Source organism: Panthera leo, chromosome C1 (assembly GCF_018350215.1).
Source record: "Panthera leo isolate Ple1 chromosome C1, P.leo_Ple1_pat1.1, whole genome shotgun sequence".
NCBI lineage: Eukaryota > Metazoa > Chordata > Mammalia > Carnivora > Felidae > Panthera > Panthera leo.
In genome coordinates this window covers 165,640,815-165,668,389 of record NC_056686.1, presented here as the reverse complement: position 1 = coordinate 165,668,389, position 27,575 = coordinate 165,640,815, and the positions used below count along the sequence as shown (strand labels likewise).

At 39.6% G+C, this 27,575-nt stretch overlaps 1 protein-coding gene across 1 annotated transcript in view; it reads left to right on the top strand.

Moving 5' to 3' along the window:
* Positions 1–27,575, top strand: part of TTN (titin) — a 277,455-nt gene that overhangs the window by 198,582 nt on the left and 51,298 nt on the right. Inside the window, 44 exon segments of the mRNA XM_042949268.1 lie at positions 76–505; positions 2,010–2,318; positions 2,446–2,594; positions 2,677–2,709; positions 2,803–2,932; positions 3,022–3,321; positions 3,410–3,727; positions 4,669–4,965; positions 5,077–5,376; positions 5,464–5,778; positions 5,864–6,012; positions 6,454–6,604; positions 6,694–6,975; positions 8,614–8,916; positions 9,456–9,758; positions 9,860–10,141; positions 10,237–10,536; positions 10,627–10,929; positions 11,022–11,330; positions 11,441–11,722; positions 11,842–12,141; positions 12,228–12,521; positions 12,618–15,584; positions 16,122–16,442; positions 16,543–16,827; positions 16,916–17,215; positions 17,508–17,810; positions 18,065–18,340; positions 18,447–18,746; positions 18,836–19,138; positions 19,310–19,609; positions 20,311–20,598; positions 20,974–21,270; positions 21,360–21,662; positions 21,761–22,066; positions 23,371–23,658; positions 23,753–24,043; positions 24,134–24,421; positions 24,582–25,169; positions 25,260–25,364; positions 25,822–26,019; positions 26,124–26,420; positions 26,510–27,097; positions 27,189–27,491. Coding sequence (XP_042805202.1) covers positions 76–505; positions 2,010–2,318; positions 2,446–2,594; positions 2,677–2,709; positions 2,803–2,932; positions 3,022–3,321; positions 3,410–3,727; positions 4,669–4,965; positions 5,077–5,376; positions 5,464–5,778; positions 5,864–6,012; positions 6,454–6,604; positions 6,694–6,975; positions 8,614–8,916; positions 9,456–9,758; positions 9,860–10,141; positions 10,237–10,536; positions 10,627–10,929; positions 11,022–11,330; positions 11,441–11,722; positions 11,842–12,141; positions 12,228–12,521; positions 12,618–15,584; positions 16,122–16,442; positions 16,543–16,827; positions 16,916–17,215; positions 17,508–17,810; positions 18,065–18,340; positions 18,447–18,746; positions 18,836–19,138; positions 19,310–19,609; positions 20,311–20,598; positions 20,974–21,270; positions 21,360–21,662; positions 21,761–22,066; positions 23,371–23,658; positions 23,753–24,043; positions 24,134–24,421; positions 24,582–25,169; positions 25,260–25,364; positions 25,822–26,019; positions 26,124–26,420; positions 26,510–27,097; positions 27,189–27,491 — 15,334 coding nt within the window.

Genomic DNA, 27,575 nt, shown 5'->3' with positions numbered 1-27,575 from the left:
ATAACTTGAATTTTAAAATAAGTGAAAATCAACATAAGTATGTTGTTAAGAAATCACTATTCATTTGATTTCTAGGTCTGGAAACTTATCCCCAATGGTCAGTATGAGTTCCGAGTTAGGGCAGTGAATAAATATGGAATCAGTGATGAGTGCAAATCAGATAAAGTAGTCATTCAAGATCCCTTTCGCCCTCCTGGACCTCCGGGAAAACCAAAAGTTTTGGAGCGCACCAAAGGGTCGATGCTAGTAAGCTGGACTCCTCCTCTGGACAATGGCGGGTCTCCAATTACTGGCTACTGGCTCGAGAAGAGAGAAGAGGGAGGTGCCTACTGGTCACGTGTTAGCCGAGCACCAATTACCAAAGTGGGATTGAAAGGCGTGGAATTTAACGTTCCGCGTTTGATTGAAGGTGTTAAATACCAGTTCCGAGCAATGGCAATAAATGCGGCAGGAGTTGGCCCTCCCAGTGAACCATCAGATCCAGCTGTTGCAGGAGATCCTATATGTAAGTATGCTTCCATTTCCGGAATTTACAAAGGGCAAAGCCACTAAATGGATAATTCTCTCTTAAATTGCCTGCGTTTTTCTATAACAAAATTTTTTTTATTAAAGTAAAAAGTTTCATAGAGTATCAGAAGCATAGATGTATGTGTATACATATACACACTACATATACATATACGCACTACACATATCTATACGTATGCATACATACACACATGTATACACATACCTAAAATCATATAGTTTTTAAATTCTTGGTTTAAACCTAGTATTTTATGAGGAATCACAATAATAGAGACCCTGGACTATAAGCTCCTCTCTGCTCTCCTACCTTAAATAAACGCCTAACCCCTAATTAGATACTGTGGACATTATCTCCCTCCCTGTTTAGACCCTCTAGGTGGAGTTCAACAAAAGGCAAATGTTAACTTTTCAATAATATTTATTGAACAAAGATACGAGATTCTCAAGCACAGTCTGTGAAGTGAAATTAAAAAAAAAAATTCTTCTGAAAGATCTATTAGCAGATAAGTTCAAAAATTAAAATAGCATGGCCTTAATGGTTAATTATATTTGCTATATATCTGAATAGATTATCTGCAGAAAAAGAATTCAGCTATTTGTTAAGACTTAAAATACTCTAAGTTCTATATGGAGTACATCTATAAAATGAAGCAGTCATTCATTCAGCAAGCTATATTGAACATGTGCTATGTGCAAGGAACTGTGCTAGGCACTAGAGAGGAAGAGGTAGGGTTAAAAAGAACAGAGTAAAAGACTTTCTATAATTGTAAAGCACCATCAGAAATGTTATGTAATTATTACATACATTGACCCTGTCCCTAAAAGGCATTATGATTAATTTGTGTTCAAAGGTTTCCCAACTAATGACAAAATTATTTTTTAAATATTAAATTAAAGATGAACATAGGGGAATGGAAGAAAAATAAGATAAAAAACAGAGAGGGAGGCAAACCATAAGAGACTCTTAAATACAGAGAACAAACTGAGGGTTGCTGGAAGGGAGGCAGGTGGGGAGATGGGCTAACTAGGTGATGGGCATTAACATGGGCACATGTTGAGATGAGCACTGGGTGTTACATGTAAGTTATGAATCAGTAAATTCTACTCCTGAAATTATTACACTATATGTTTACTAACTTGGATTTAAATTTATAAATAAATAATCTGACATATTTTTTCTAAAAAAATAAATAAGTTTTTAGTAGATTCAAAGGGATTTTAAAACGAAAATAGCTTTTCACCAATTGTGTGTAAATAGAATATAAATCTATCTAGAGATAGTTGAGTAGTCTTTCTAATTCCAGTGAGTTGCCTGCTTTCTTTTGTTTTCACATCAATGCTAAATGAAAAAAGACTATTTCTTATGTTCTCTTCTCTAGAAGGTAATTTATTCTTTTGGCATTCCTATTTTAGTATTTAGTAGATTAAATCTAGCATCCTATTGGCTTCAAAACTTGATATATATTTTTTTTCTTTATTAGATCCACCTGGCCCACCTTCTTGCCCAGAGGTCAAAGATAAAACAAAGTCTAGCATCTCGCTAGCATGGAAACCTCCAGCCAAAGATGGTGGCAGTCCAATCAAAGGCTACATTGTAGAAATGCAAGAAGAAGGTACTACTGACTGGAAAAGAGTAAATGAACCAGACAAACTGCTAACTACCTGTGAATGTGTGGTACCAAATCTGAAAGAACTCAGGAAGTACAGATTCAGAGTGAAAGCTGTCAACGAAGCTGGTGAATCTGAACCAAGTGATACAACTGGAGAGATCCCTGCCACTGATATTCTAGGTACCAGCCCTTTATTACATTTATGTCTTCATCTTTTGATCTCATGAAATTAATTTCCTGAAGATATGTCAATTACATTTTTTGAAAAAGTAAACTAAATCCTATTATATTATTCATGGTACTATAGAGGCACCAGAAGTTTTCATTGATATTGGAGCACAAGACTGTCTGATTTGTCCAGCTGGCTCACAAATTAGGATTCCTGCTGTCATCAAGGGACGCCCGACACCCAAATCATCTTGGGAATTTGATGGAAAGGCAAAGAAGGCAGTGAAGGTAAGAAAAATATGATTTTCTGTGTCTTCCGGTGAATCACTCTAAGGAATATTTATACCACAACTGTCTTCTTTTCTAATAGGAGGGAGTTCATGATATACCCGAGGATGCACAGGTAAAAAGAAAAAATTGAAATGATTCAGAACATGGTTGGCTGCAATAATGGTTTTACTTCATCCAATGTATGACTACTGTTTTCTTTCTATAGCTGGAGACAGCTGAAAACTCATCAGTAATTATTATTCCGGAGTGCAAGCGATCTCATTCAGGCAAATACAGCATCACAGCCAAGAATAAAGCAGGACAAAAGACAGCAAATTGTAGAGTTAAAGTCATGGGTAAGAAAGACTTTAAAAGGGACCATAGAATAAGAACAAATTATTTTAAACAAAGTGACATTGTTTATATTGTGATTTGCATCCAACAGATGTACCAGGGCCACCCAAAGATCTGAAAGTCAGTGACATCACAAGGGGTAGTTGCAAACTCACATGGAAGATGCCAGATGATGATGGAGGAGACAGGATCAAAGGCTATGTTATAGAGAAGAGGACTATTGATGGAAAAGTCTGGACTAAAGTCAATCCAAACTGTGGAAGCACCTCATTTGTAGTTCCCGATCTTATTTCTGAACAGCAATATTTCTTCCGTGTGCGGGCAGAAAACCGTTTCGGTATTGGTCCACCTGTGGAAACCATTCAGAGGACCACTGCCAGAGATCCAATATGTAAGTTTTTAACCGAAGATTAAAGTAGTTTCTCAAGAAATATATCATTATAAACAATGCTTAATACTTCTTTTAACTATTTTTAAAGATCCTCCTGATCCCCCTATTAAACTCAAGATTGGCCTCATAACAAAGAACACGGTACACCTATCATGGAAACCCCCAAAGAATGATGGAGGCTCCCCTGTCACCCACTATATTGTTGAGTGCCTTGCATGGGATCCTACTGGGACAAAGAAAGAAGCATGGAAGCAGTGCAACAAACGCGATGTGGAAGAACTGGAATTTACTGTTGAAGACCTCATAGAGGGTGGAAAATATGAATTCAGAGTCAAGGCTGTCAATGCTGCAGGAGTCAGCAAACCTTCAGCCACTGTTGGCCCTGTGACTGTCGAAGATCAGACATGTAAGTACCAATGTATTAACAGAAAATGTCCTCTTTATGAATCCTTCCTAGAAATTTAATATTTGTCCAAAATAAAAAGAAATATCTGTACATCAGGAAGCTACCATGAATTGAGTGTGAACATGGGCACATTAATCACTCATTCCCTCAACTTCTACAGAATTATCAAATTTCCTTACATATTACCTTTCCCTTATTTAAAGGAGATGACGTTTAGATTTCCTTACTGTAATTTTCTGCATGATCCTCAAGAGGGGAAGAAACTAAGCAGTTATTTGCTCAGTGAGTGCTAAGACCCATTTATCTTCATAATCAAGTTTCTTTTTCTCTATTTAAGAAAAAGATATATATAAATAGACAAATTTTATAGACAAATATGGTAGAAATTCTTCCTCTGTTACCATCACTACTGCTGTGTGTTCAGTTTTTTCTTCTAAATTTGGGGGGGGGGGCGCATGTAGTCACTACCCTCTTTACATTTTCTTCTACTGGATTCCTGGAAAATGGAAAATTGCTTTGCATCTACTAGCAGTTATCTTTCTTAAAAAGGGAATTCATCTTAGAATAAAAATAGTCCTGTCATAACTCTGCTTATTAAAGGGAATATGCATGCATATTAAAGGGAGTATCATGATAGAACTCCCAAGACTAAGCTACTACAATCTTCACTTCTCTCTGCCCCTTTTCAGTATCTACATGTATAATAACATTAGGTAAGAGAGAGCCAATAGCCGATACATAGCCACATGTAGATCCAATAAAGGATGATGACTACATTACCTGCCCTCCGAAGTCATATAATTAGTTGAAGTCAAATCTGTTCTTCATATTGTGCTATGAAGTCTGCCTATAGTAGATACAAATAGCTTTATAGGCACTGTAAATTCTACTTCTGGTCCCTAATGACCACCTTTTTTTTTTTTTTCTTTTAAATCATCTAGGCCCACCATCAATTGATCTAAAAGAATTCATGGAGGTTGAAGAAGGAACAGATGTTAACATTGTAGCCAAAATTAAAGGTGTGCCATTCCCGACACTAACCTGGTTTAAAGCTCCTCCAAGGAAGCCTGATAAGAAAGAACCTGTTCTCTATGACACCCATGTCAACAAACTGGTAGTGGATGATACTTGCACCTTAGTTATTCCACAGTCTCGAAGGAGTGACACTGGCTTATATACCATCACAGCTGTGAATAATCTGGGAACAGCATCAAAGGAGATGAGACTGAATGTGCTTGGTAATGTTTTCCTGGCTTTATTAAAACTATGTTTTTCTGTTCCTAAATATACTATTTGGCTTTAAAATCATTCTTCTAATATTTTTTTTTTCCTTTTTTAAACCATTTTAGGTCGTCCTGGCCCTCCAGTGGGACCAATAAAGTTTGAATCTATTTCAGCAGATCAAATGACATTATCTTGGCTTCCACCTTTGGATGATGGGGGGTCTAAGATTACAAACTATGTAATTGAGAAGAGAGAAGCTAACAGGAAGACATGGGTGCATGTCTCCAGTGAACCTAAAGAGTGCATGTACACAATTCCCAAATTGCTAGAAGGCCACGAATATGTATTCCGAATCATGGCCCAGAATAAATTCGGCATTGGGGAGCCTCTTGACAGTGAACCTGAAACAGCAAGAAACCTCTTCTGTAAGTAGAACATATTTGCTATACAAAATCACTCTTACCTGTTGTTTTTCATGGTTTCTTATAGATCAATGTGATTTTTGTTCTTAGCTGTCCCTGGAGCACCAGATAAACCAACAGTTAGCAGCGTGACTCGCAACTCCATGACTGTCAATTGGGAAGAGCCAGAGTATGATGGAGGCTCTCCTGTGACAGGATATTGGCTAGAAATGAAAGACACCACTTCGAAGAGATGGAAGAGAGTTAACCGAGATCCTATCAAAGCCATGACTTTGGGTGTTTCTTATAAAGTAACTGGTCTTATTGAAGGTTCTGATTATCAATTCCGTGTGTACGCAATCAATGCTGCCGGTGTGGGTCCACCAAGTCTGCCATCAGACCCAGTCACTGCCAGAGATCCAATTGGTAAGCCTTGAAACCATTCCTCCCCCCACCCCCTCACAGTGCCGTGGAAAAGGCAAGAATACTGATGTATACTGGTTCTTTCCAGCCCCTCCTGGTCCTCCACTTCCCAAAGTCACAGACTGGACTAAATCCTCTGTCGATTTGGAGTGGTCTCCTCCACTAAAAGATGGTGGGTCTAAAGTAACTGGATACATCGTTGAATATAAAGAAGAAGGAAAAGAAGAATGGGAGCAGGTACTTAACACTTGGAATTATGGAAATATAAATAAACTGAAAATGTAGCAGTTATCCTCAATCCCATTAATCCCATTGTATTTTTTATTAAGAAATCAGAGAAATAACAATTATAAAATAACATAATTACAAATAATCCAAACATCTGTTATGTCAAAAATCTGATCAAAGGTTAAGTTATATTATCATTAATTTCTCTTTTGGCTATAAATTCTAAAACGGTGGAAAAAATTAAGAGTACATTTTTCAATCATTTGGCATAATATTAAAACACAATTCCTGGAAAGACATTTCAGTCAGCATTTACCTATAATATCTGATCCCCAATACATAAACTAGCAACAATTTTCCCAGACTAGTTAAATATGCTGTTGGCTATGCTTTAGAAAGCCATTAAAATAAGAAGCTACAAAGAACTGAACGCTTGTGATCCTTCCCCAGGGTAAAGACAAAGAAGTGAGAGGAACAAAGCTTGTTGTGACAGGGTTAAAAGAAGGAGCTTTCTACAAATTCAGAGTTAGAGCAGTCAACATTGCCGGCATTGGAGAACCTGGAGAAGTCACAGATATCATCGAAATGAAGGACAGAATTGGTAATTATTCATACTTCTATCATTTTATCAATATTTGTGTTTTGTATTGGAAATGAAAACCACATTTGTAATTTTCAATTGTGTTCCAGTGTTGCCTGACCTTCAGCTAGATGCCAGTGTCAGAGACAGAATTGTGGTCCATGCTGGAGGGGTGATCCGGATCATCGCGTATGTGTCTGGAAAACCTCCTCCAACTGTCACCTGGAACATGAATGAAAGAGCATTACCTCAAGAAGCTACCATTGAGACCACAGCCATCAGCTCATCCATGGTCATCAAGAATTGCCAGAGGAGTCACCAAGGTGTCTATTCTCTTCTTGCCAAAAATGCAGGTGGAGAAAGAAAGAAGACCATTATCGTTGATGTATTAGGTAAATACTTTGAATTTGTCCATGCAGTTTTTAAAAATAACATCTTTACTTCAACTACAATAAGACTACATAATAATAAAACTGTTACATATACTTTGGAAACTTAAAAAATTACCAACAATCCCATTGACCGCTATTTGCATTTTTTAAAATTACTTTTTTAACGTTTATTTATTTTTGAGAGATGGAGCGACCGAGCATGAGCGGGGGAGGGGCACAGAGAGAGAGAGAGAGAGAGAGAGAGTGTGTCAGAATCCGAAGCAGGCTCTGGGCTCTGAACTGTTAGCACAGAGCCCAATGCAGGGCTCAAACCCAAGAACTATGAGATCATGACCTGAGCTGAAGTCGGACGCTCACCCGACTGAGCCACCCAAGTGCCCTGACCACTATTAGCATTTAAAAAAATTTCCTCTTTGCTTTTTTATCCTATACATATTTTATATTGTTATACTTCTATAAACAGTTTTATATGTTACCTTTTTATATAACATTAAAAAGTTATGTTTTTATATTATATAAAAACAAAGTTTTTTATAACAAAGTTTTGTGTTTTGCCTTGTTACGTAACATGCCACCATAAGCATTTATGTTTTATATAGTTTTCACAAAAGAAACTTTCCTGCCAGTGTACATGAATATCTAACATTGATCAATTTCTTATCATGAGAGTGTATCGTTATTTGCTAATTATCTTAATAAAGCAAACATCTGTGAAAGGTTTCATATTCTAATTGAAAACATCATTTTTGGTTATCAATATTGCACTTCTAGTCACTAAATATAGAGGTGAATTCTACAAGGCTTTTTCATGCCTCTTGTTGGCTGCTTTATTGTAGTGATTTGCTCAGAAAGCAAAGTTCTCCCGCTCAGATTTCTCTCTCAGCATGTCTCTAACACAACCATACCCCAAACAGTGAGTTTTTATGTGAGAATAACTGGTTCTCTGTTGAACATAATTAATGTTATGTAAACATGTTACATTTTCATTAATGATAATGGCATAAGGAAAAAGATCTCATTGACCAATAGTCCTATAAGCTTTTGGGTTAGTTTCAAGCTCCTAAACACCTTTTACTTTAACTTGAGAAGTGGTACCTTTTCAGATTAAATTCTAACCCTCTCAAAAGTCATTGAGATTTGGGGACTCCTGTGCTGCTTTCTGATTTTTTAGTCATCTAGAAAAAGTTTTCTTTCCCTTTCCCCTCTGGAGAGTAAACTAGACACAAAAAGTAGCCAGCCATGCCACCCCTCATCCCTCTCCTGTCTCCTTCTGTGCATTCTCCTTCCAGCAGCTCTTCCTATCTGACTTACAAATTAAACATATATATATATATATATATATATATATATATATATATATATATTTAAATACATATTTAAATATACATATTTATATTACACACATTACTATTCCTTCAGCTCCTGCTAAAACAGTGGCAAACAGTAACTGTTACCTATTTCATTTTAAAATATGGCTGAATATAGATATCATGGGGAGGAAAAAAAATCAATAGACAAAATCTCATTTTCTTCATAAGAAAATGTCTTAGTGTCTCCTTTTTAAAAACAGAGGGTGACAAATATTGAGCCCTGTAGTTCATTGAAGGTTCATTAGAAATCTCTTCCTCTTATTTCCAGATGTGCCAGGTCCTGTTGGAGAACCATTCCGGTCTGACAACCTCACCAATGACTCCTGCAAGCTGACATGGTTTTCTCCGGAAGATGATGGAGGCTGTCCAATCACCAATTACGTCATTGAAAAGCGTGAATCTGACCGCAGAGCATGGACGCCAGTGACGTATACAGTCACCCGGCAAAATGCTACCGTCCAGGGTCTCATTCAGGGCAAAGCCTACTTTTTCCGAGTTGCGGCTGAAAATAGTGTTGGCATAGGCCCATTTACAGAGACACCAACTGCACTTGTCATCAGAGATCCAATCAGTACGTACATCTTAATTTCATTCTCAATCACTTCTTCACTCATTTAATAAAAGAATGCGGTGACAAAATATGTATATAAATGCCAACCATTTTGTTCCTTTGACGAGACTCATTAGGCAAATGCTCAGTATCTGATGTTGGTAGTATATGAATGTGATTTTGAAAGATTGTGGGAATATATATGATTCTTCAAATCCTTCCATGTATACTACACTAATTTTTTTTAATTTCCCCCTTAATGGCGTAAATATATTTTCCTAACTCAGAAACTACTAACTCTGGAGAACCTTCTTAAATTATTTGGCCTCAGTGAACCTCTATTTCCTCATCTATGAGAGGAAATTAGACTGTATGGTGTTCTTTTTAACTCTAATGTTAAAAATGAGAGTTTCTCATCTCAGAAGATGAGATGTCTTCTTGTTACTTATCAAAGCAGATAATTTAATATTTAAATGCAACTCTCAAAAAGTATCATCTACTATATTCTACTACATTTTAATGTGGCATTTTTTCACCATAATTCCATATTTTACTTACAGCTGTACCAGAGCGTCCTGAAGACCTGGAAGTCAAAGAAGTTACTAAAGATTCTGTTACTTTGACTTGGAATCCTCCTAAGTATGATGGTGGATCAGAAATTATTAACTATGTCCTAGAAAGCCGGCTCATTGGAACTGAGAAGTTCCACTCAGTTACAAAGGACAACTTGCTTAGCAGAAAATACACCGTTAAAGGCTTAAAAGAAGGTGATACCTATGAGTACCGCGTCAGCGCTGTCAATATTGTTGGACAAGGCAAACCATCATTTTGTACCAAGCCAATCACTTGCAAGGATGACCTGGGTATGTGTTCTAATTCAATTTATACCTTGAAAACTTGGACATTTACAGATTTACCATAAGAGATCAGTAAAACTGACTTGCATTTCTAATTAAAATTTTAGCTCCTCCGACACTTGACCTTGACTTCAGAGATAAACTCACAATTCGGGTTGGTGAAGCTTTTGCCCTCACTGGCCGTTACTCAGGCAAACCAAAGCCTAAGGTTACTTGGTTCAAAGATGAAGCTGATGTGCTAGAAGATGATCGTACTCACATAAAGACCACTCCGACAACACTTGCCCTAGAGAAGATCAAGGCCAAACGATCAGATTCTGGCAAATACTGTGTGGTTGTGGAGAACAGTACAGGTTCTAGGAAAGGTTTCTGTCAAGTCAATGTTGTTGGTAAGTATAATTTCACAAGAAGAGTAGATATTCTGTCCTTTCCAGAGCAGAAGTGGAAATAACATTTTGTGTTCTGTGTTTGTGTGTTTCTGCAGACCGTCCTGGACCACCAGTAGGACCGGTTATTTTTGATGAGGTGACCAAAGAGTACATGGTTATCTCTTGGAAGCCACCTTTAGATGACGGAGGCAGTGCAATTACCAATTATATTATTGAGAAAAAGGAAGTAGGAAAAGATATTTGGATGCCTGTTACGTCTGCAAGTGCTAAAACAACATGCAAAGTTTCTAAACTTCTTGAAGGAAAAGATTATATTTTCCGGATATATGCTGAAAATCTGTATGGAATAAGTGATCCTCTGGTATCTGATTCGATGAAAGCCAAAGATCGTTTCAGTATGCATTACACTTCTTTTTGGTGATTCAATGTTTGATATTGTTAATAGGAAAAATTAAATTTCTAACACACTCTAATGTTTATTGTAGGGGTTCCTGATGCACCTGACCAGCCAATTGTTACAGAAGTTACCAAAAATTCTGCATTAGTAACCTGGAACAAGCCAAATGATGGAGGAAAGCCCATCACAAACTACATCCTGGAAAAGAGGGAAACTATGTCTAAACGATGGGCTAGAGTTACCAAAGAGCCCATCCATCCATACACTAAATTCAGGGTTCCTGATCTTCTAGAAGGGTGTCAATATGAATTCCGGGTTTCTGCAGAAAACGAAATTGGCATTGGAGAGCCAAGCCCACCATCCAAACCATTCTTTGCTAAAGATCCAATTGGTATAGTATTAAAGCATTCATTCAGCTTTCATATTATCCAACTTCGTTTTCAGCTATATTCTAACTCCTTTTTTTTTTCTTTTATTATGTAGCTAAACCAAGTCCACCTGTTAATCCTGAAGCAATTGATACAACATGTAATTCAGTTGACCTAACGTGGCAGCCACCACGTCATGATGGTGGGAGCAAGATTCTGGGTTACATTGTTGAGTACCAGAAAGTTGGAGATGAAGAGTGGAAGAGAGCCAACCACACTCCTGAGTCATGTCCTGAAACTAAATATAAAGTCACTGGTCTTCGGGATGGTCAAACCTATAAGTTCAGAGTATTAGCAGTCAATGAAGCTGGTGAATCAGATCCAGCTTATGTTCCCGAGCCAGTGCTAGTAAAAGACAGACTTGGTGAGTAAAATCTTCTCAGCTGTAATAGCAAAGAAGATAGGTGTCTCATTGTATATGCTTCATTGTAAAATACATCAACAAACCTTAAAGTGCTATTCATTTTATCCTAGAACCCCCTGAATTGATTCTTGATGCCAACATGGCAAGAGAACAATACATAAAGGTTGGTGATACTCTAAGACTTAGTGCTGTCATCAAAGGAGTGCCATTCCCAAAAGTAACTTGGAAAAAAGGAGACAGAGAAGCTCCAACTAAAGCAAGAATTGATGTTACTCCAGTTGGTAGCAAGCTTGAAATTCGTAATGCTGCCCATGAAGATGGTGGAATTTATTCTTTAACAGTGGAGAATCCAGCTGGTTCGAAAACTGTCTCAGTAAAAGTACTCGTATTAGGTAAGAATTTTCATGGTTATATCTTTAATGTGATAACATATTAAAAATAAATTTTAATATATTTTGAGCCTTTATCTGGATTAAGTCACTAATATAACTTCATTACTTAACACTTTCAGATAAGCCGGGGCCACCTAGAGATCTGGAAGTCAGTGAAATTAGGAAAGATTCTTGTTACCTTACTTGGAAGGAACCACTAGATGATGGTGGTTCTGTTATTACAAATTATGTGGTTGAGAGGAGAGATGTTGCCAGTGCCCAGTGGTCACCTCTTTCAACTACATCAAAGAAAAAGAGTCACTTGGCTAAACATCTTAACGAAGGCAATCAGTATCTTTTCCGAGTAGCTGCTGAGAACCAGTATGGACGTGGTCCTTTTGTAGAAACACCTAAACCCATCAAGGCTCTGGATCCTTTAAGTAAGTTGCTTTCTCTGGATACAAAAGTTTTGTCTGCCTGTCTTTGAGAATATTATTCATTCATCATAACTTCTTCTTTTGAAAAGATCCCCCAGGGCCACCCAAAAACCTGCACCATGTAGATGTTGACAAGACTGAAGTCTCCCTTGTTTGGAATAAGCCAGATCGTGATGGTGGCTCTCCAATCACTGGATATTTGGTGGAATATCAAGAAGAGGGCACCGAAGACTGGATTAAGTTCAAGACTGTGAAAAACTTAGAGTGTGTTGTTACTGGACTACAACAAGGGAAGACCTATAGATTCCGTGTAAAGGCTGAAAATATTGTGGGTCTTAGTCTCCCTGACACAACTATCCCAATAGAATGTCAAGAAAAACTAGGTAATTTTTGGACTGGCATTATTAATTTTTTAATTCATACTGTGAATATTCATATTGTGAAAATCAAAATCTAATTTTCTCATGTTTACTTTTCAGTGCCTCCATCTGTGGAGCTGGATGTGAAGTTAATTGAAGGTCTCGTGGTAAAAGCTGGAACTACAGTCAGATTCCCTGCTATTATAAGAGGTGTACCCATTCCCACTGCAAAGTGGACAACCGACGGGAGTGAGATTAAAACAGATGAACACTACACAGTTGAAACTGACAGCTTCTCGTCAGTACTTACCATTAAGAACTGCTTAAGGAGAGACACTGGGGAATATCAAATCACAGTTTCCAATGCAGCTGGCAGCAAAACAGTAGCTGCACATCTTACTGTTCTTGATGTGCCTGGTCCACCAACAGGTCCTATTAATATTCTGGATGTTACTCCTGAACATATGACTATCTCATGGCAGCCACCTAAGGATGATGGAGGAAGCCCCGTGATAAATTATATTGTTGAGAAACAAGATACAAGGAAAGACACATGGGGTGTTGTTTCATCAGGAAGCAGTAAGACAAAGCTGAAAATCCCACATCTGCAAAAGGGCTGTGAATATATTTTCCGAGTCAGAGCAGAGAATAAGATGGGTGTTGGTCCTCCCCTTGACTCCACACCTACTGTTGCTAAACATAAGTTTAGTCCTCCATCTCCTCCTGGTAAACCAGTGGTTACTGACATTACTGAAAGTGGTGCAATGGTGTCTTGGACTCTGCCAAAATCTGACGGTGGCAGTCCAATAACCGGTTACTATGTGGAACGTCGAGAAATAACTGGCAAATGGGTGAGAGTCAACAAAACACCTATAGCTGACCTGAAGTTTAGAGTGTCTGGACTCTATGAGGGAAATACCTATGAGTTTAGAGTTTTTGCTGAAAATCTTGCAGGATTAAGCAATCCATCCCCAAGTTCTGACCCAATAAAAGCTTGCCGGCCCATCAAACCACCTGGACCACCTATTAATCCTAAACTGAAAGACAAGACCAAAGAAACAGCTGAGTTGGTGTGGACAAAGCCCCTCAGTGATGGTGGTAGTCCCATTCTAGGCTATGTAGTAGAATGTCAGAAAGCTGGTACAACACAGTGGACCAGGATTAATAAAGATGAGCTCATTAGGCAATGTGCCTTTAGGGTACCTGGACTAATTGAAGGAAATGAGTACAGATTCCGTATAAAGGCAGCTAATATTGTGGGAGAGGGAGAGCCAAGAGAACTAGCAGAATCTGTGATTGCAAAAGACATCCTTAATCCTCCAGAAGTAGAACTTGATGTTACCTGTCGTGATATTATTACCGTTAGAGTGGGCCAAACTATTCGCATTCTTGCTCGAGTCAGAGGCAGACCTGATCCAGACATAACTTGGTCCAAGGAAGGCAAAGTATTGGTCCGAGAAAAGCGGGTTGACGTAATTCATGATCTACCTCGTGTTGAGTTACAAATTAAAGAAGCTGTTAGAGCTGATCATGGCAAGTATATCATCTCAGCTAAGAATAGCAGTGGGCATGCCCAAGGTTCTGCCATCGTTAATGTTCTTGACAGACCTGGGCCTTGCCAGAACTTAAAGGTTAGCAATGTAAGCAAAGAGAACTGTACACTTTCTTGGGAAAACCCACTAGATAATGGTGGCTCAGAAATAACAAATTTCATAGTGGAATATCGGAAACCAAACCAGAAAGGCTGGTCAATTGTTGCTTCAGATGTCACTAAGCGATTAATTAAGGCCAACCTTTTAGCAAACAATGAATACTATTTCCGAGTTTGTGCAGAGAATAAAGTAGGTGTTGGACCAACCATTGAAACCAAAACTCCAATTCTGGCTATTAACCCTATTGATAGACCAGGTGAGCCTGAAAACCTTCACATTGCAGATAAAGGAAAGACATTTGTCTATCTCAAGTGGCGACGGCCTGATTATGATGGTGGCAGCCCGAATCTATCCTATCATGTTGAGAGGAGGCTGAAGGGCTCTGATGACTGGGAAAGAGTGCATAAAGGAAGCATTAAAGAAACCCAATACATGGTTGATAAATGTGTTGAGAACCAGATTTATGAGTTCAGGGTACAAACAAAGAATGAAGGTGGGGAAAGTGACTGGGTAAAGACAGAGGAAGTTGTTGTGAAGGAAGACTTACAGAAACCAGTGCTTGATCTGAAATTGAGTGGTGTGCTAACAGTCAAAGCAGGGGAAACCATTAGACTTGAAGCAGGTGTGAGAGGCAAACCATTCCCAGAAGTTTTATGGACCAAGGACAAAGATGCTACAGACTTAACAAGATCACCAAGGGTCAAAATTGATACAAGTGCTGATTCATCCAAATTTTCTCTTTCTAAAGCAAAGCGAAGTGATGGTGGGAAATACGTAGTTACAGCAACTAACACAGCTGGCAGTTTTGTGGCCTATGCCACCGTCAATGTTTTAGATAAGCCTGGTCCTGTAAGAAATCTGAAAATTGCTGATGTGTCCAGTGATCGGTGTACTATTCACTGGGATCCACCAGAGGATGATGGTGGCTGTGAAATCCAAAATTACATTCTAGAAAAATGTGAGAGCAAGCGAATGGTTTGGTCTACCTATTCTGCTAATGTCTTAACACCCGGTATGACAGTAACACGTCTCATAGAAGGAAATGAATATATTTTCAGAGTCCGTGCAGAAAATAAAATAGGCACAGGGCCTCCAACAGAAAGTAAACCAGTCATTGCAAAAACCAAATATGATAGACCTGGTCGCCCAGATCCCCCAGAAGTCACCAAAGTAAGCAAAGAAGAGATGACTGTGGTCTGGAATCCACCTGAATACGATGGTGGAAAATCCATCACAGGATACTTTTTGGAGAAAAAGGAAAGACATTCAGCACGATGGGTCCCTGTTAACAAGAGTGCAATCCCTGAAAGACGTCTCAAAGTACAGAATCTCCTCCCAGGACATGAATATCAGTTCCGTGTCAAGGCAGAAAATGAAATTGGAATTGGAGAACCAAGCTTGCCCTCAAGGCCAGTGGTGGCAAAAGACCCCATAGGTATGATGTTCTTGCTTTTTCTGATATTACACAAATTTTTTTTAATGTTCATAATTTTTGAGAGGGGGTGGATGGTGGAGGAGAGAGAGAGTGTGTATGCAGGTGGGGTAGGGGCAGAAAGAGAGAGGGAGACAGAGGATCCAAAGCAGGCTCTGTGCTGACAGCAGAGAGCCCGATGTGGGGCTCAAACTCAGGAACCACAAGATCAGGACCTGAGCTGAATCAGACGCTTAATCAGCTGAGCCACCCAGGTGCCCCTATGCCAGTTCTTAATCTCAAGCACAGAGCTGTTAGATAAATAAATTAAATCCATGACATCCAAACTTCATTTTAGCCAGTATTTTTCCAAATCACCTAACATGTACAAACAATGGTAGATTCTAATTTTATGAAGGAAAAAGAGGACTCCATGTCTGAGAAATTGAGCCCTCCATCTTTGACGAACTGAGAATGGACTGTAGAAAATGACACATTAGAGCGGGATCACTCGTAGTCATTAACAATGTGTGAATTCATTGTTATGCAATTCATTTTCAGAGCCACCTGGTCCACCAACCAACCTCAAAGTGGTTGATACAACCAGAAACTCCATAACTCTTGGGTGGGGAAAGCCAGTATATGATGGTGGCGCACCGATAATTGGATATGTTGTGGAAATGAGACCAAAAAGAGTAGACATGTCACCTGACGAAGGCTGGAAAAGGTGCAATGCTGCGGCACAACTTGTTCGCAGGGAGTTCACTGTCACCAGCTTGGATGAAAACCAGGAATATGAGTTCAGGGTGTGCGCCCAAAACCAAGCTGGCATTGGGCGCCCCGCAGAACTGAAGGATGCTATTAAACCTAAAGAAATCCTGGGTGAGGCCCTATTTTATCATGTGACTCATCCTTTCTGCGCTTCTCACATAATTTCCCCACATTCTGAAAAGTCAGCTAATGGCTTTCATGTCATTTGCAGAACCTCCGGAGATTGAATTGGATGCCAGCATGAGAAAACTGGTCACAGTGAGAGCAGGGTGCCCTATTCGACTCTTTGCCATAGTGAGAGGACGACCAGCCCCTAAAGTCACTTGGCGGAGAGTGGGTATTGATAACGTGGTCAGAAAAGGACAAGTCGATCTGGTTGACACTATGGCTTTCCTTGTCATTCCCAATTCTACCCGTGATGACTCAGGAAAATATTCCTTGACGCTTGTGAACCCAGCAGGAGAAAAGGCCGTGTATGTGAATGTCAGAGTATTAGGTGGGTTACTGACAAGCTCCTTCTTCCCCTTCAGAGTAAGTAGAAGCCTGAGGAGACACAGTGTATCTGAATTTGTGGTTTGTTACAGATACTCCTGGACCTGTGTCTGATTTAAAAGTTTCAGATGTCACGAAAACATCATGCCACATTTCCTGGGCCCCTCCTGAGAATGATGGTGGGAGCCAAGTGACACATTATATTGTGGAGAAACGTGAGGCAGATAGAAAGACGTGGTCAACAGTCACCCCAGAAGTTAAGAAAACAAGCTTCCAAGTCACCAATCTTGTCCCTGGCAATGAGTACTTCTTCAGAGTAACTGCTGTCAATGAGTACGGCCCCGGTGTGCCTGCAGACGTCCCCAAACCAGTGCTAGCATCAGATCCTCTAAGTAAGTAATTTCTTTTTGCCTCCTTTTAGCTCTGGTCTCCTACTTTAGCAAGGTTGAGGTCCCAAGCACTGAAATGGCTTTCATTTGTAGGAACACAAACAGTACAAACAACTCTCTAACTCATTAAAGACATTTTGAATCTGCCCCGTCTTGCAGTATTCACTTTCAACATACTGTACTATAGTTCCCGTATGCTTCAAAGCAAGTGGCATACTCAAACATGTATAGGTGGTAACACGGGGATTTGATTAGGCTACCTGGACAGTTTTTCTAAATCGCACTTCTCTTCCAGGTGAGCCTGATCCCCCAAGGAAACTAGAAGTTACTGAAATGACGAAGAACAGTGCTACATTAGCCTGGCTACCTCCCCTGCGTGATGGAGGTGCTAAAATTGATGGCTACATCATTAGTTACAGGGAAGAGGAGCAGCCTGCAGATCGCTGGACAGAGTACTCAGTGGTAAAAGATCTCAGCCTTGTTGTCACTGGCCTAAAGGAAGGAAAGAAGTATAAATTTAGAGTAGTGGCCAGAAATGCTGTTGGAGTCAGTTTGCCAAGAGAAGCTGAAGGAGTATATGAGGCCAAAGAACAGCTGTGTAAGTAGTCATTGTCTCATTTCATCATGTGACAAAAGTTGATTAGAATTTCCTTTGGACATCCAGACTTGTCCCTAATATTTTCTCGTCGATTCAATCTTATTCTTTTAAAAAAAATATTAGCTGTAAAGCAGACATTAATTTGAACCCATTAATGGGTTGCAACCCACAATTTGAGAAATACTAGTGTGGTTGCCCCACCAGAGGAAATTTAACCTCCCTGCAAGGTTAATGAATTTTTATTCTACTTTTAGTGCCTCCAAAGATCCTTATGCCAGAGCAAATTACTATTAAAGCTGGGAAGAAACTCCGAGTTGAAGCCCATGTGTATGGAAAGCCTCATCCAATCTGTAAGTGGAAAAAAGGAGAAGATGAAGTCGTCACATCCAGCCACCTGGCAGTGCATAAAGCGGACAGTTCTTCCATCCTGATCATAAAAGATGTGACTAGGAAAGACAGTGGCTACTACAGCCTCACTGCAGAAAACAGTTCTGGGACAGACACTCAAAAAATCAAAGTTATCGTCATGGGTAGGTCAAGCATTAGACAAATGGCTATCTGAATATGAAAATCGGCAACATTTTTTTCCTATCAAATCCCTGTTCTTATACATTTCTTTCCTCTTGGTCTGTGCAGATGCTCCGGGGCCCCCTCAGCCTCCGTTTGACATTACTGACATAGACGCTGATGCTTGCTCCCTCTCATGGCACATCCCTCTGGAGGATGGAGGCAGTAACATCACCAATTACATAGTGGAGAAATGTGATGTGAGCCGAGGTGATTGGGTGACAGCTCTAGCTTCGGTGACAAAAACTTCCTGCAGAGTTGGAAAACTGATCCCAGGCCAGGAGTATATCTTCCGGGTCCGTGCAGAAAATCGATTCGGCATTTCAGAGCCTCTGCCATCTCCAAAGATGCTGGCTAAGTTCCCATTTGGTACGTTTCTTTCAGGAAGAAAAAAATTGTTTTCTTTCTAGTCTCTTACCTAAGATAAAAACTGACATTTCCCTTGTCTTCATCTCCAGATGTTCCTAGTGAACCAAAGAATGCACGAGTCACTAAAGTCAACAAAGACTGCATATTTGTGGCATGGGACAGACCAGACAGTGATGGAGGAAGTCCCATTACTGGTTATCTGATTGAACGCAAAGAAAGAAACAGTTTGCTCTGGGTAAAAGCTAATGATACTCCTGTCCGGTCAACTGAATATCCTTGTGCTGGCCTTGTAGAAGGTCTTGAGTATTCATTCAGAATCTATGCACTAAACAAAGCTGGATCCAGTCCACCCAGCAAACCAACAGAATATGTAACTGCAAGAATGCCAATTGGTGAGTAATTTTTTGTTAGTATTATGGGAATATATTTAAACCTTGGAGTCTCTGAAGATTACTACTTCTATTCGGAAATATTCTCAACATTTCTGGGTGATAATGAGAAATACGGAAGTTTACAACTTCTGCAATTACGATAAATGCTGAGAATACCTCTTTTGGTTTTAGATCCTCCTGGAAAGCCTGAAGTTATTGATGTTTCCAAGAGTACTGTGTCCCTCATCTGGGCTCGTCCAAAGCATGATGGAGGCAGCAAAATTATTGGCTATTTTGTAGAAGCTTGCAAACTGCCTGGTGATAAGTGGGTACGGTGCAATACTACACCACACCAGATTCCCCAGGAAGAGTACACAGCCACTGGCTTAGAAGAGAATGCTCAGTATCAGTTTAGAGCAATTGCCAAGACCGCAGTGAACATTAGCCAGCCCTCTGAACCTTCTGATCCAGTGACCATCCAGGCAGAAAATGGTAAGATTCTGTTCAGTATTATATATGCAAAGGTGGAAAGTACTCGTAATGTATATTTCTCCTAATAAAAAACTAAATCTACATCATGAGGGAAAAAAACCCATGTAAAATGATAGGTACTTTGTATACAGACAACTAAAAATTATGATTATGGAGAATCTTCATAGCATGTTAAACTCAAAAACCAGATACAAGGGGTGCCTGTGTGGCTCAGTCTGTTGAGCTTCCAATTTCGGCTCAGGTCATGATCTCGCAGTTTGTGGGTTTGAGCCCCGCATCGGGCTCTGTGCAGACAGCTTGGAGCCTGGAGCCTGCTTCAGATTTCTGTGTCTCCCTCTCCCTCTGCCCCTCCCTGGCTTACACTCTGTCTCTGTCTCCCTCTCAAAAATAAACATTAAAAACAAAATACAAAATTGTAAAGACCATATCATTTCAACCATCATAGGCACAGAGGGACAAGGAAATGCCACCAAATGATAACAGTGAAAACTGAAAGATTTTGAAACCATGGAAGATAATCATCTCTTTATATTTTCAGCATTATCAAACTTCTACATTAAACCTATATTCTTCTATAATGAATATTACTTCTAAAAATCTCATCTTGAAAGAGACCGAGCATATGAATTTTCTACTTGTATTAATAAAAATGATATAATATACCTTTTCTTATATTAAATCCTTATCTTATTTCTTTCCAGTTCCTCCCAGGATAGACCTAAGCGTGGCTATGAAATCTTTGCTTACCGTGAAAGCCGGAACTAATGTTTGCCTGGATGCTACTGTTTTTGGTAAACCAATGCCAACAGTGTCTTGGAAGAAGGAAGGCACACTGCTGAAACCAGCAGAAGGCATAAAGATGGCCATGAAGCGGAACCACTGCACACTGGAGCTGTTCAGTGTGAACCGAAAGGACTCAGGAGACTATACCATTACTGCCGAAAATTCGAGTGGTTCCAAATCAGCCACCATTAAGCTTCAAGTGTTAGGTACCTAAGTGCTTATTTAGAATCTCATATTTTACTTTGATTAATGTGATATCATAGAATTTACAAAATCATATGTGAGAAAAGATACATATCCCGATGTATCTTTTATAACCAGAGAATTAGTCTCATCACAGGGCAATGGCATTTTAGAGCTGAAAAGAGCATTAGAAGTCATATATTCCAGTTACATATTTTACACATAAGGAAATTAAGATTTTGAAAAATTACAGACCTTCCAAGGTCATACAGGAAGTTAATGACAATATAAAGACTGCATCCAGGTCTCCAGACCTCCAATCTACTCATTCCCCATTTTACATGTTAGTGTAAAAGTAAGTGTTAGTAAGACTTCACTTGTCTTTCTTGTTCTTTCAGATAAGCCAGGTCCTCCAGCATCTGTTAAAATCAACAAAATGTATTCAGATCGAGCAATGCTTTCTTGGGAACCGCCTCTTGAAGATGGAGGCTCAGAAATCACCAACTATATTGTTGACAAACGTGAAACGAGCAGACCCAACTGGGCACAGGTTTCTGCCACTGTGCCCATCACTAGCTGCAGCGTGGAGAAACTTATAGAGGGCCATGAATATCAGTTCCGAATTTGTGCAGAGAATAAATATGGAGTGGGCGATCCAATCTTCACCGAACCAGCAATTGCCAAAAACCCATACAGTAAGAACATTTTCTTTTAGTTTTTCATTTTACTTTTTAAACATTTACCTTTTAGACTGCCATATTAACTTTTCAATCAATCTCTGCAGATCCACCCGGGCGCTGTGATCCTCCTGTTATTAGCAACATAACCAAAGATCACATGACAGTAAGCTGGAAACCACCAGCAGATGATGGTGGCTCACCCATCACTGGCTACTTGCTTGAAAAGAGAGAAACCCAGGCAGTTAACTGGACTAAGGTCAACAGAAAACCTGTAATAGAAAGAACAATAAAAGCAACAGGTCTCCAAGAAGGCACTGAATATGAGTTCCGAGTTACAGCTATAAATAAGGCTGGACCAGGCAAACCCAGTGATGCATCCAAAGCTGCTTATGCCCAGGACCCTCTGTGTAAGTTCTCATGAAAGAGTCCCGTATCTTAGGTTATAATCAGCACTGAACAACCAGGAATGAGGTTTTAATGAACATTTTCTATTATTTATCCTCAGATCCTCCTGGCCCACCAGCTTTTCCTAAAGTATATGATACAACCCGTAGCTCTGTGAGTCTATCTTGGGGCAAGCCAGCCTATGACGGTGGTAGCCCTATCATTGGTTACCTTGTTGAAGTAAAACGAGCTGACTCTGATAACTGGGTGAGGTGCAATTTACCGCAGAAGCTACAGAAAACCCGCTTTGAGGTTACCGGCCTAATGGAGAACACAGAATATCAGTTCCGTGTGTATGCTGTTAATAAGATTGGATACAGTGACCCCAGTGATGTGCCAGACAAACACTGTCCCAAGGACATCTTAAGTAAGTATTACCAGGAGAAATACATAGAGTTTTTCTCATCAGTCATATTATAAAATGCAGTACAGAACTCCCTTATGTAGATTTGTTTTTAGAAGCATTAGAGTTGATATCTTTAGGACTACATCGTAGGAGAGGTGTGTTGGTACTTTATGGTATCATATCCAGATCAAATGGAATGCAAGCTCATCTGTGGTTTTGAAAACCTTTTCATATTTATGTGAGAATTAATGTCTTCAAAAGAATATGGAATATAGGAATTTTATTCTGAAAATAGATTTTTTTAACTAAGTAGTGAGCTATTTATCATTCTAAAAGTTTTTTCTCTTCTAATCCACCTGTCTTCATAAGTATGTAATCATAGCCTCTCCATCCTAATTTCCCTTCTTACCATTTCTTCTATTCACTTATTCCCCATAACCATTTCTCCCTTTATTTTAAATTGCTTGGTATTATACTTCACCCCCAATGTACTTTTCTTCCCATGATGAAATAAAGACAGAGTATACAGCAGAGAGCCTTCACTGAATATAGATGAGAAAAACAAGAATGGAAGAGAGCCAAGAATCAATTATCTACATTTAATATAGAGAGAGTTTGAGAATATGGAAGGTTCATGAGAAGAGAAAGTACAGGTTCTCCAGGAAAAACTTGATTTAGCCTACAGGATATTAGAATATAGAAAGATCAACAATAACTATAGACTACTGAAATAGTTGATAAACGTTTTGAGGATTTTTTAAAGACCAAGAAATCAGGGGTGCCTGGGTGGCTCAGTCAGTTAAGCATCCGACTTTGGCTCAGGTCATGATCTCATGGTCCGTGAGTTCAAGCCCTGCGTCGGGCTCTGTGCTGACAGTTCAGAGCCTGGAGCCTGCTTCAGATTCTGCGTCTCCCTCTCTCTCTACCCCTCCCCCATTTGTGCTCTGTCTCTGTCTCAAAAATAAATAAACATTAAAAAAAAAAAGACCGGGGTGCCTGGGTGGCGCAGTCGGTTAAGCGTCCGACTTCAGCCAGGTCACGATCTCGCGGTCCGTGAGTTCGAGCCCCGCGTCGGGCTCTGGGCTGATGGCCCGGAGCTTGGAGCCTGTTTCCGATTCTGTGTCTCCCTCTCTCTCTGCCCCTCCCCAGTTCATGCTCTGTCTCTCTCTGTCCCAAAAATAAAATAAAAAACGTTGAAAAAAAAAAATTAAAAAAAAAAAAAAAAAAAGACCAAGAAATCAGTTGTGAGAAAGAAACATATTTTAGGAATGATAAGGCTAGTCCTTAGAAATACGTTTGACCATTAAATTATTAACTTTAAACAGTTCCACCTGAGGGAGAACTTGACGCGGATTTGAGGAAAACACTCATATTACGTGCTGGAGTTACAATGAGACTGTATGTACCAGTAAAAGGACGTCCACCTCCAAAGATAACTTGGTCTAAACCAAACGTCAATCTAAGAGAAAGGATTGGACTTGATATAAAGTCAACGGACTTTGACACTTTCTTGCGCTGTGAAAATGTGAACAAATATGATGCAGGAAAATATATCTTGACTCTGGAGAATAGCTGTGGTAAAAAGGAATATACCATTGTAGTGAAAGTGCTTGGTAAGTCTGTTTGAAAAAAAAAAACCCATATGCTAAAAATGTAGCTTATGTATTTTTTACATATTCCTTTCTTATATACCCACTCTTTATCCAGATACTCCCGGGCCACCTGTCAATGTGACTGTTAAGGAAATATCCAAAGATTCTGCCTATATTACTTGGGATCCTCCCATTGTTGATGGTGGAAGTCCCATCATAAACTATGTGGTAGAAAAACGTGACGCGGAGAGGAAGTCCTGGTCAACAGTGACAACTGAGTGCTCAAAAACAAGCTTCAGAGTATCTAACTTGGAAGAGGGAAAATCCTACTTCTTCAGGGTGTTTGCTGAAAATGAGTATGGCATCGGTGATCCTGGTGAAACACGTGATGCCGTCAAAGCTTCCCGTAAGCATATGAGCGACTTCCCCATCATTTTGAGTGACCTCTTACCATGGTTATCTGGGGCTTAGACTTATCATGTTTTCTTTGCTTTAGAAACCCCTGGACCAGTTGTGGACCTGAAAGTGAGGTCTGTAACCAAGTCATCTTGTAGCATAGGCTGGAAAAAGCCTCACAGTGATGGTGGAAGTCGAATTATCGGATATGTAGTGGATTTCCTGACTGAAGATAATAAGTGGCAACGTGTTATGAAATCATTAAGCTTACAATATTCTGCAAAAGATCTGAGTGAAGGGAAGGAATATACCTTCAGAGTGAGTGCTGAGAATGAAAATGGAGAAGGAACCCCAAGTGAAATCACTGCTGTGGCAAAGGACGATGTTTGTAAGCCATGCATCTTCATTTTCCCTTTATTGTCATCAAAAGTGCATGCTTGAGCCCTACTCACTGGCTTATATAAACACCCTTTACAAATTATAATGATCTGAAAAAATTAATTGCCTGGTCTGAAAAATAACAATAATTTATCTCTGCTGTTTTACAGTGGCTCCGGACCTTGACTTAAAGGATATACCTGACTTGTGCTACTTGGCAAAAGAAAACAGCAACTTCCGTCTTAAGATCCCCATAAAAGGCAAGCCGGTTCCATCTGTATCCTGGAAGAAAGGGGAAGATCCTCTAGCAACTGACACAAGAGTCAGTGTTGAGTCATCTGCCGTTAACACAACTCTTGTGGTATATGATTGCCAAAAATCTGATGCTGGAAAATATACAATCACACTAAAGAATGTTGCTGGCACCAAGGAAGGAACTCTCTCTATAAAAGTTGTTGGCAAGCCTGGCATCCCCACCGGGCCAATCAAATTTGATGAAGTCACAGCAGAAGCCATGACCTTAAAGTGGGGTCCTCCAAAAGATGACGGAGGTTCTGAAATCACCAACTATATCCTAGAGAAGAGAGATTCTGTAAACAACAAGTGGGTGACATGTGCCTCAGCTGTTCAGAAAACTACCTTTAGAGTAACCAGACTTCATGAGGGCATGGAATACACCTTCAGGGTCAGTGCCGAAAATAAATATGGTGTAGGAGAAGGCCTGAAATCAGAGCCAATTGTTGCTAAACATCCATTTGGTAAGTGTCTCAGAGTCAGAAAACACAAAGCAAAACATGTTTTTGAGGAAGTTCCATATTGTAAATCTTGCATTATCTACTTTTTCCTAGATGTGCCTGATGCTCCCCCACCTCCCAATATTGTAGACGTCAGACATGATTCAGTATCTCTAACTTGGACTGACCCCAGGAAAACTGGTGGCTCTCCAATTACAGGTATTTAATTTGCTCTTATCCCACAGCTTGTACATTAATGTTGCTTCCACATCTTCCTCCCTGAAAACAAGCTGAATGTGTGTTCCTTATTTATAGCACTACCTGCATATATAATAATGTTTTTCCTTTCAGTATATTATACATTCATACATTAAGCATTAATTAAGCTAATACTTGATTTCAATGAAAATCTAATAGTTAACAAGAAAAGGCTTTCTTAGTGATATCTATTTTTGTAAGTTAGGATTTTTCAACAGAAGATGCAATAAATACACAGATTCTGAGAGAGAATAGCCCTATTCCCTAGGGTAATAAAAGTGTAGATACTAGCAAGAATGACTGTTTACTCCATATTATGTCCACAAATTAACCATTTGGGCAAAAACATATATTTAAAACACAGGTGACATTCGTATTTTCTACCTGAATTGACAAATTCACTTGGTCTTTTTTGTAGGATATCATATTGAGTTCAAAGAAAGGAACAGCCTTTTGTGGAAGAGAGCTAACAAGACTCCCATTAGGATGAGAGACTTCAAAGTGACTGGATTAACTGAAGGTCTTGAATATGAATTCCGAGTTATGGCAATCAACTTAGCGGGAGTCGGCAAGCCAAGCCTGCCATCAGAGCCAGTTGTGGCACTTGATCCAATTGGTAAGTCACTATACAAAGAAAAGTCTGTGTGTTTTTTCTGCATGAAAACAAAACAAACAAACAAAAAACATCGGTATTTGACTGACTCTTTTGCTTTGTTTTAGATCCTCCTGGCAAACCTGAGGTTATTAATGTAACAAGGAATTCGGTGACCCTCATCTGGACTGAACCCAAATATGATGGTGGTCATAAGTTGACTGGCTATATAGTGGAGAAGCGGGATCTACCTTCTAAATCTTGGACGAAAGCCAACCATGTTAATGTCCCAGATTGTGCCTTTACCGTAACTGACCTTGTTGAAGGTGGGAAATATGAATTCAGAGTTAGAGCGAAGAATACAGCAGGTGCTATCAGTGCCCCATCAGAAAGTACAGGAACCATTATTTGCAAGGATGAATATGGTAGGTGTATTTTACCTTTTATACATATAAAAAATGGCAAATCAAGCTGCCTTCCTTTTTTGATTAAAATGTATTTTTTTTCTTTGCAGAGGCACCAACCATCGTCCTTGATCCCACAATAAAAGATGGGCTAACAATTAAAGCAGGAGATACCATTGTTTTGAGTGCCATTAGCATTCTTGGCAAGCCCCTTCCAAAGTCAAGTTGGTCTAGGGCCGGAAAAGACATTAGACCATCAGATATTGTTCAGATATCTTCGACTCCAACATCTTCCATGCTTACTGTCAAGTACGCCACTAGGAAAGATGCTGGTGAATATACCATTACTGCTACCAATCCTTTTGGCACAAAGGAAGAACATGTGAAGGTAACAGTCCTCGATGTACCTGGCCCCCCAGGTCCCATTGAAATCAGTAATGTTTCTGCTGAAAAAGCAACACTTACGTGGACGCCTCCATTGGAAGATGGTGGCTCACCAATTAAGTCCTATGTTCTTGAAAAGAGAGAGACCAGCCGACTTTTGTGGACAGTGGTTGCTGAAGATATTCAGTCTTGCAGGCATGTGGCAACCAAACTTATCCAAGGAAATGAGTACGTCTTCCGGGTCTCAGCTGTAAACCACTATGGGAAAGGAGAACCTGTACAGTCTGAACCTGTCAAAATGGTAGACAGATTTGGTATGTAGAGCATATAAGACACCTGACCTGTTAACATTTGTAGCACAGTTTGTGAAATCATGGATTTCTCATAAATTTACTTTCTTTTCAGGTCCCCCTGGCCCTCCTGGAAAACCAGAGGTTTCAAATGTCACTAAAAACACTGCCACTGTCAGCTGGAAAAGACCAGCTGATGATGGTGGTAGTGAAATCACAGGATATCACATTGAAAGGAGAGAAAAGAAAGGCTTGCGATGGGTGAGAGCAACAAAGATGCCAGTTTCGGATCTCAGATGCAAAGTAACAGGACTGCAAGAAGGAAATACCTATGAATTCCGTGTCAGTGCAGAAAACAAAGCAGGAATTGGTCCACCTAGTGATGCTTCAAATCCTGTTCTAATGAAAGATGTAGCATGTTAGTATTTATTTTTTTTCAACATCACTCATGTGGGAGTACCAATATTTCATAGAAGTTATCCAAAAGCTAAACTCTTAATAT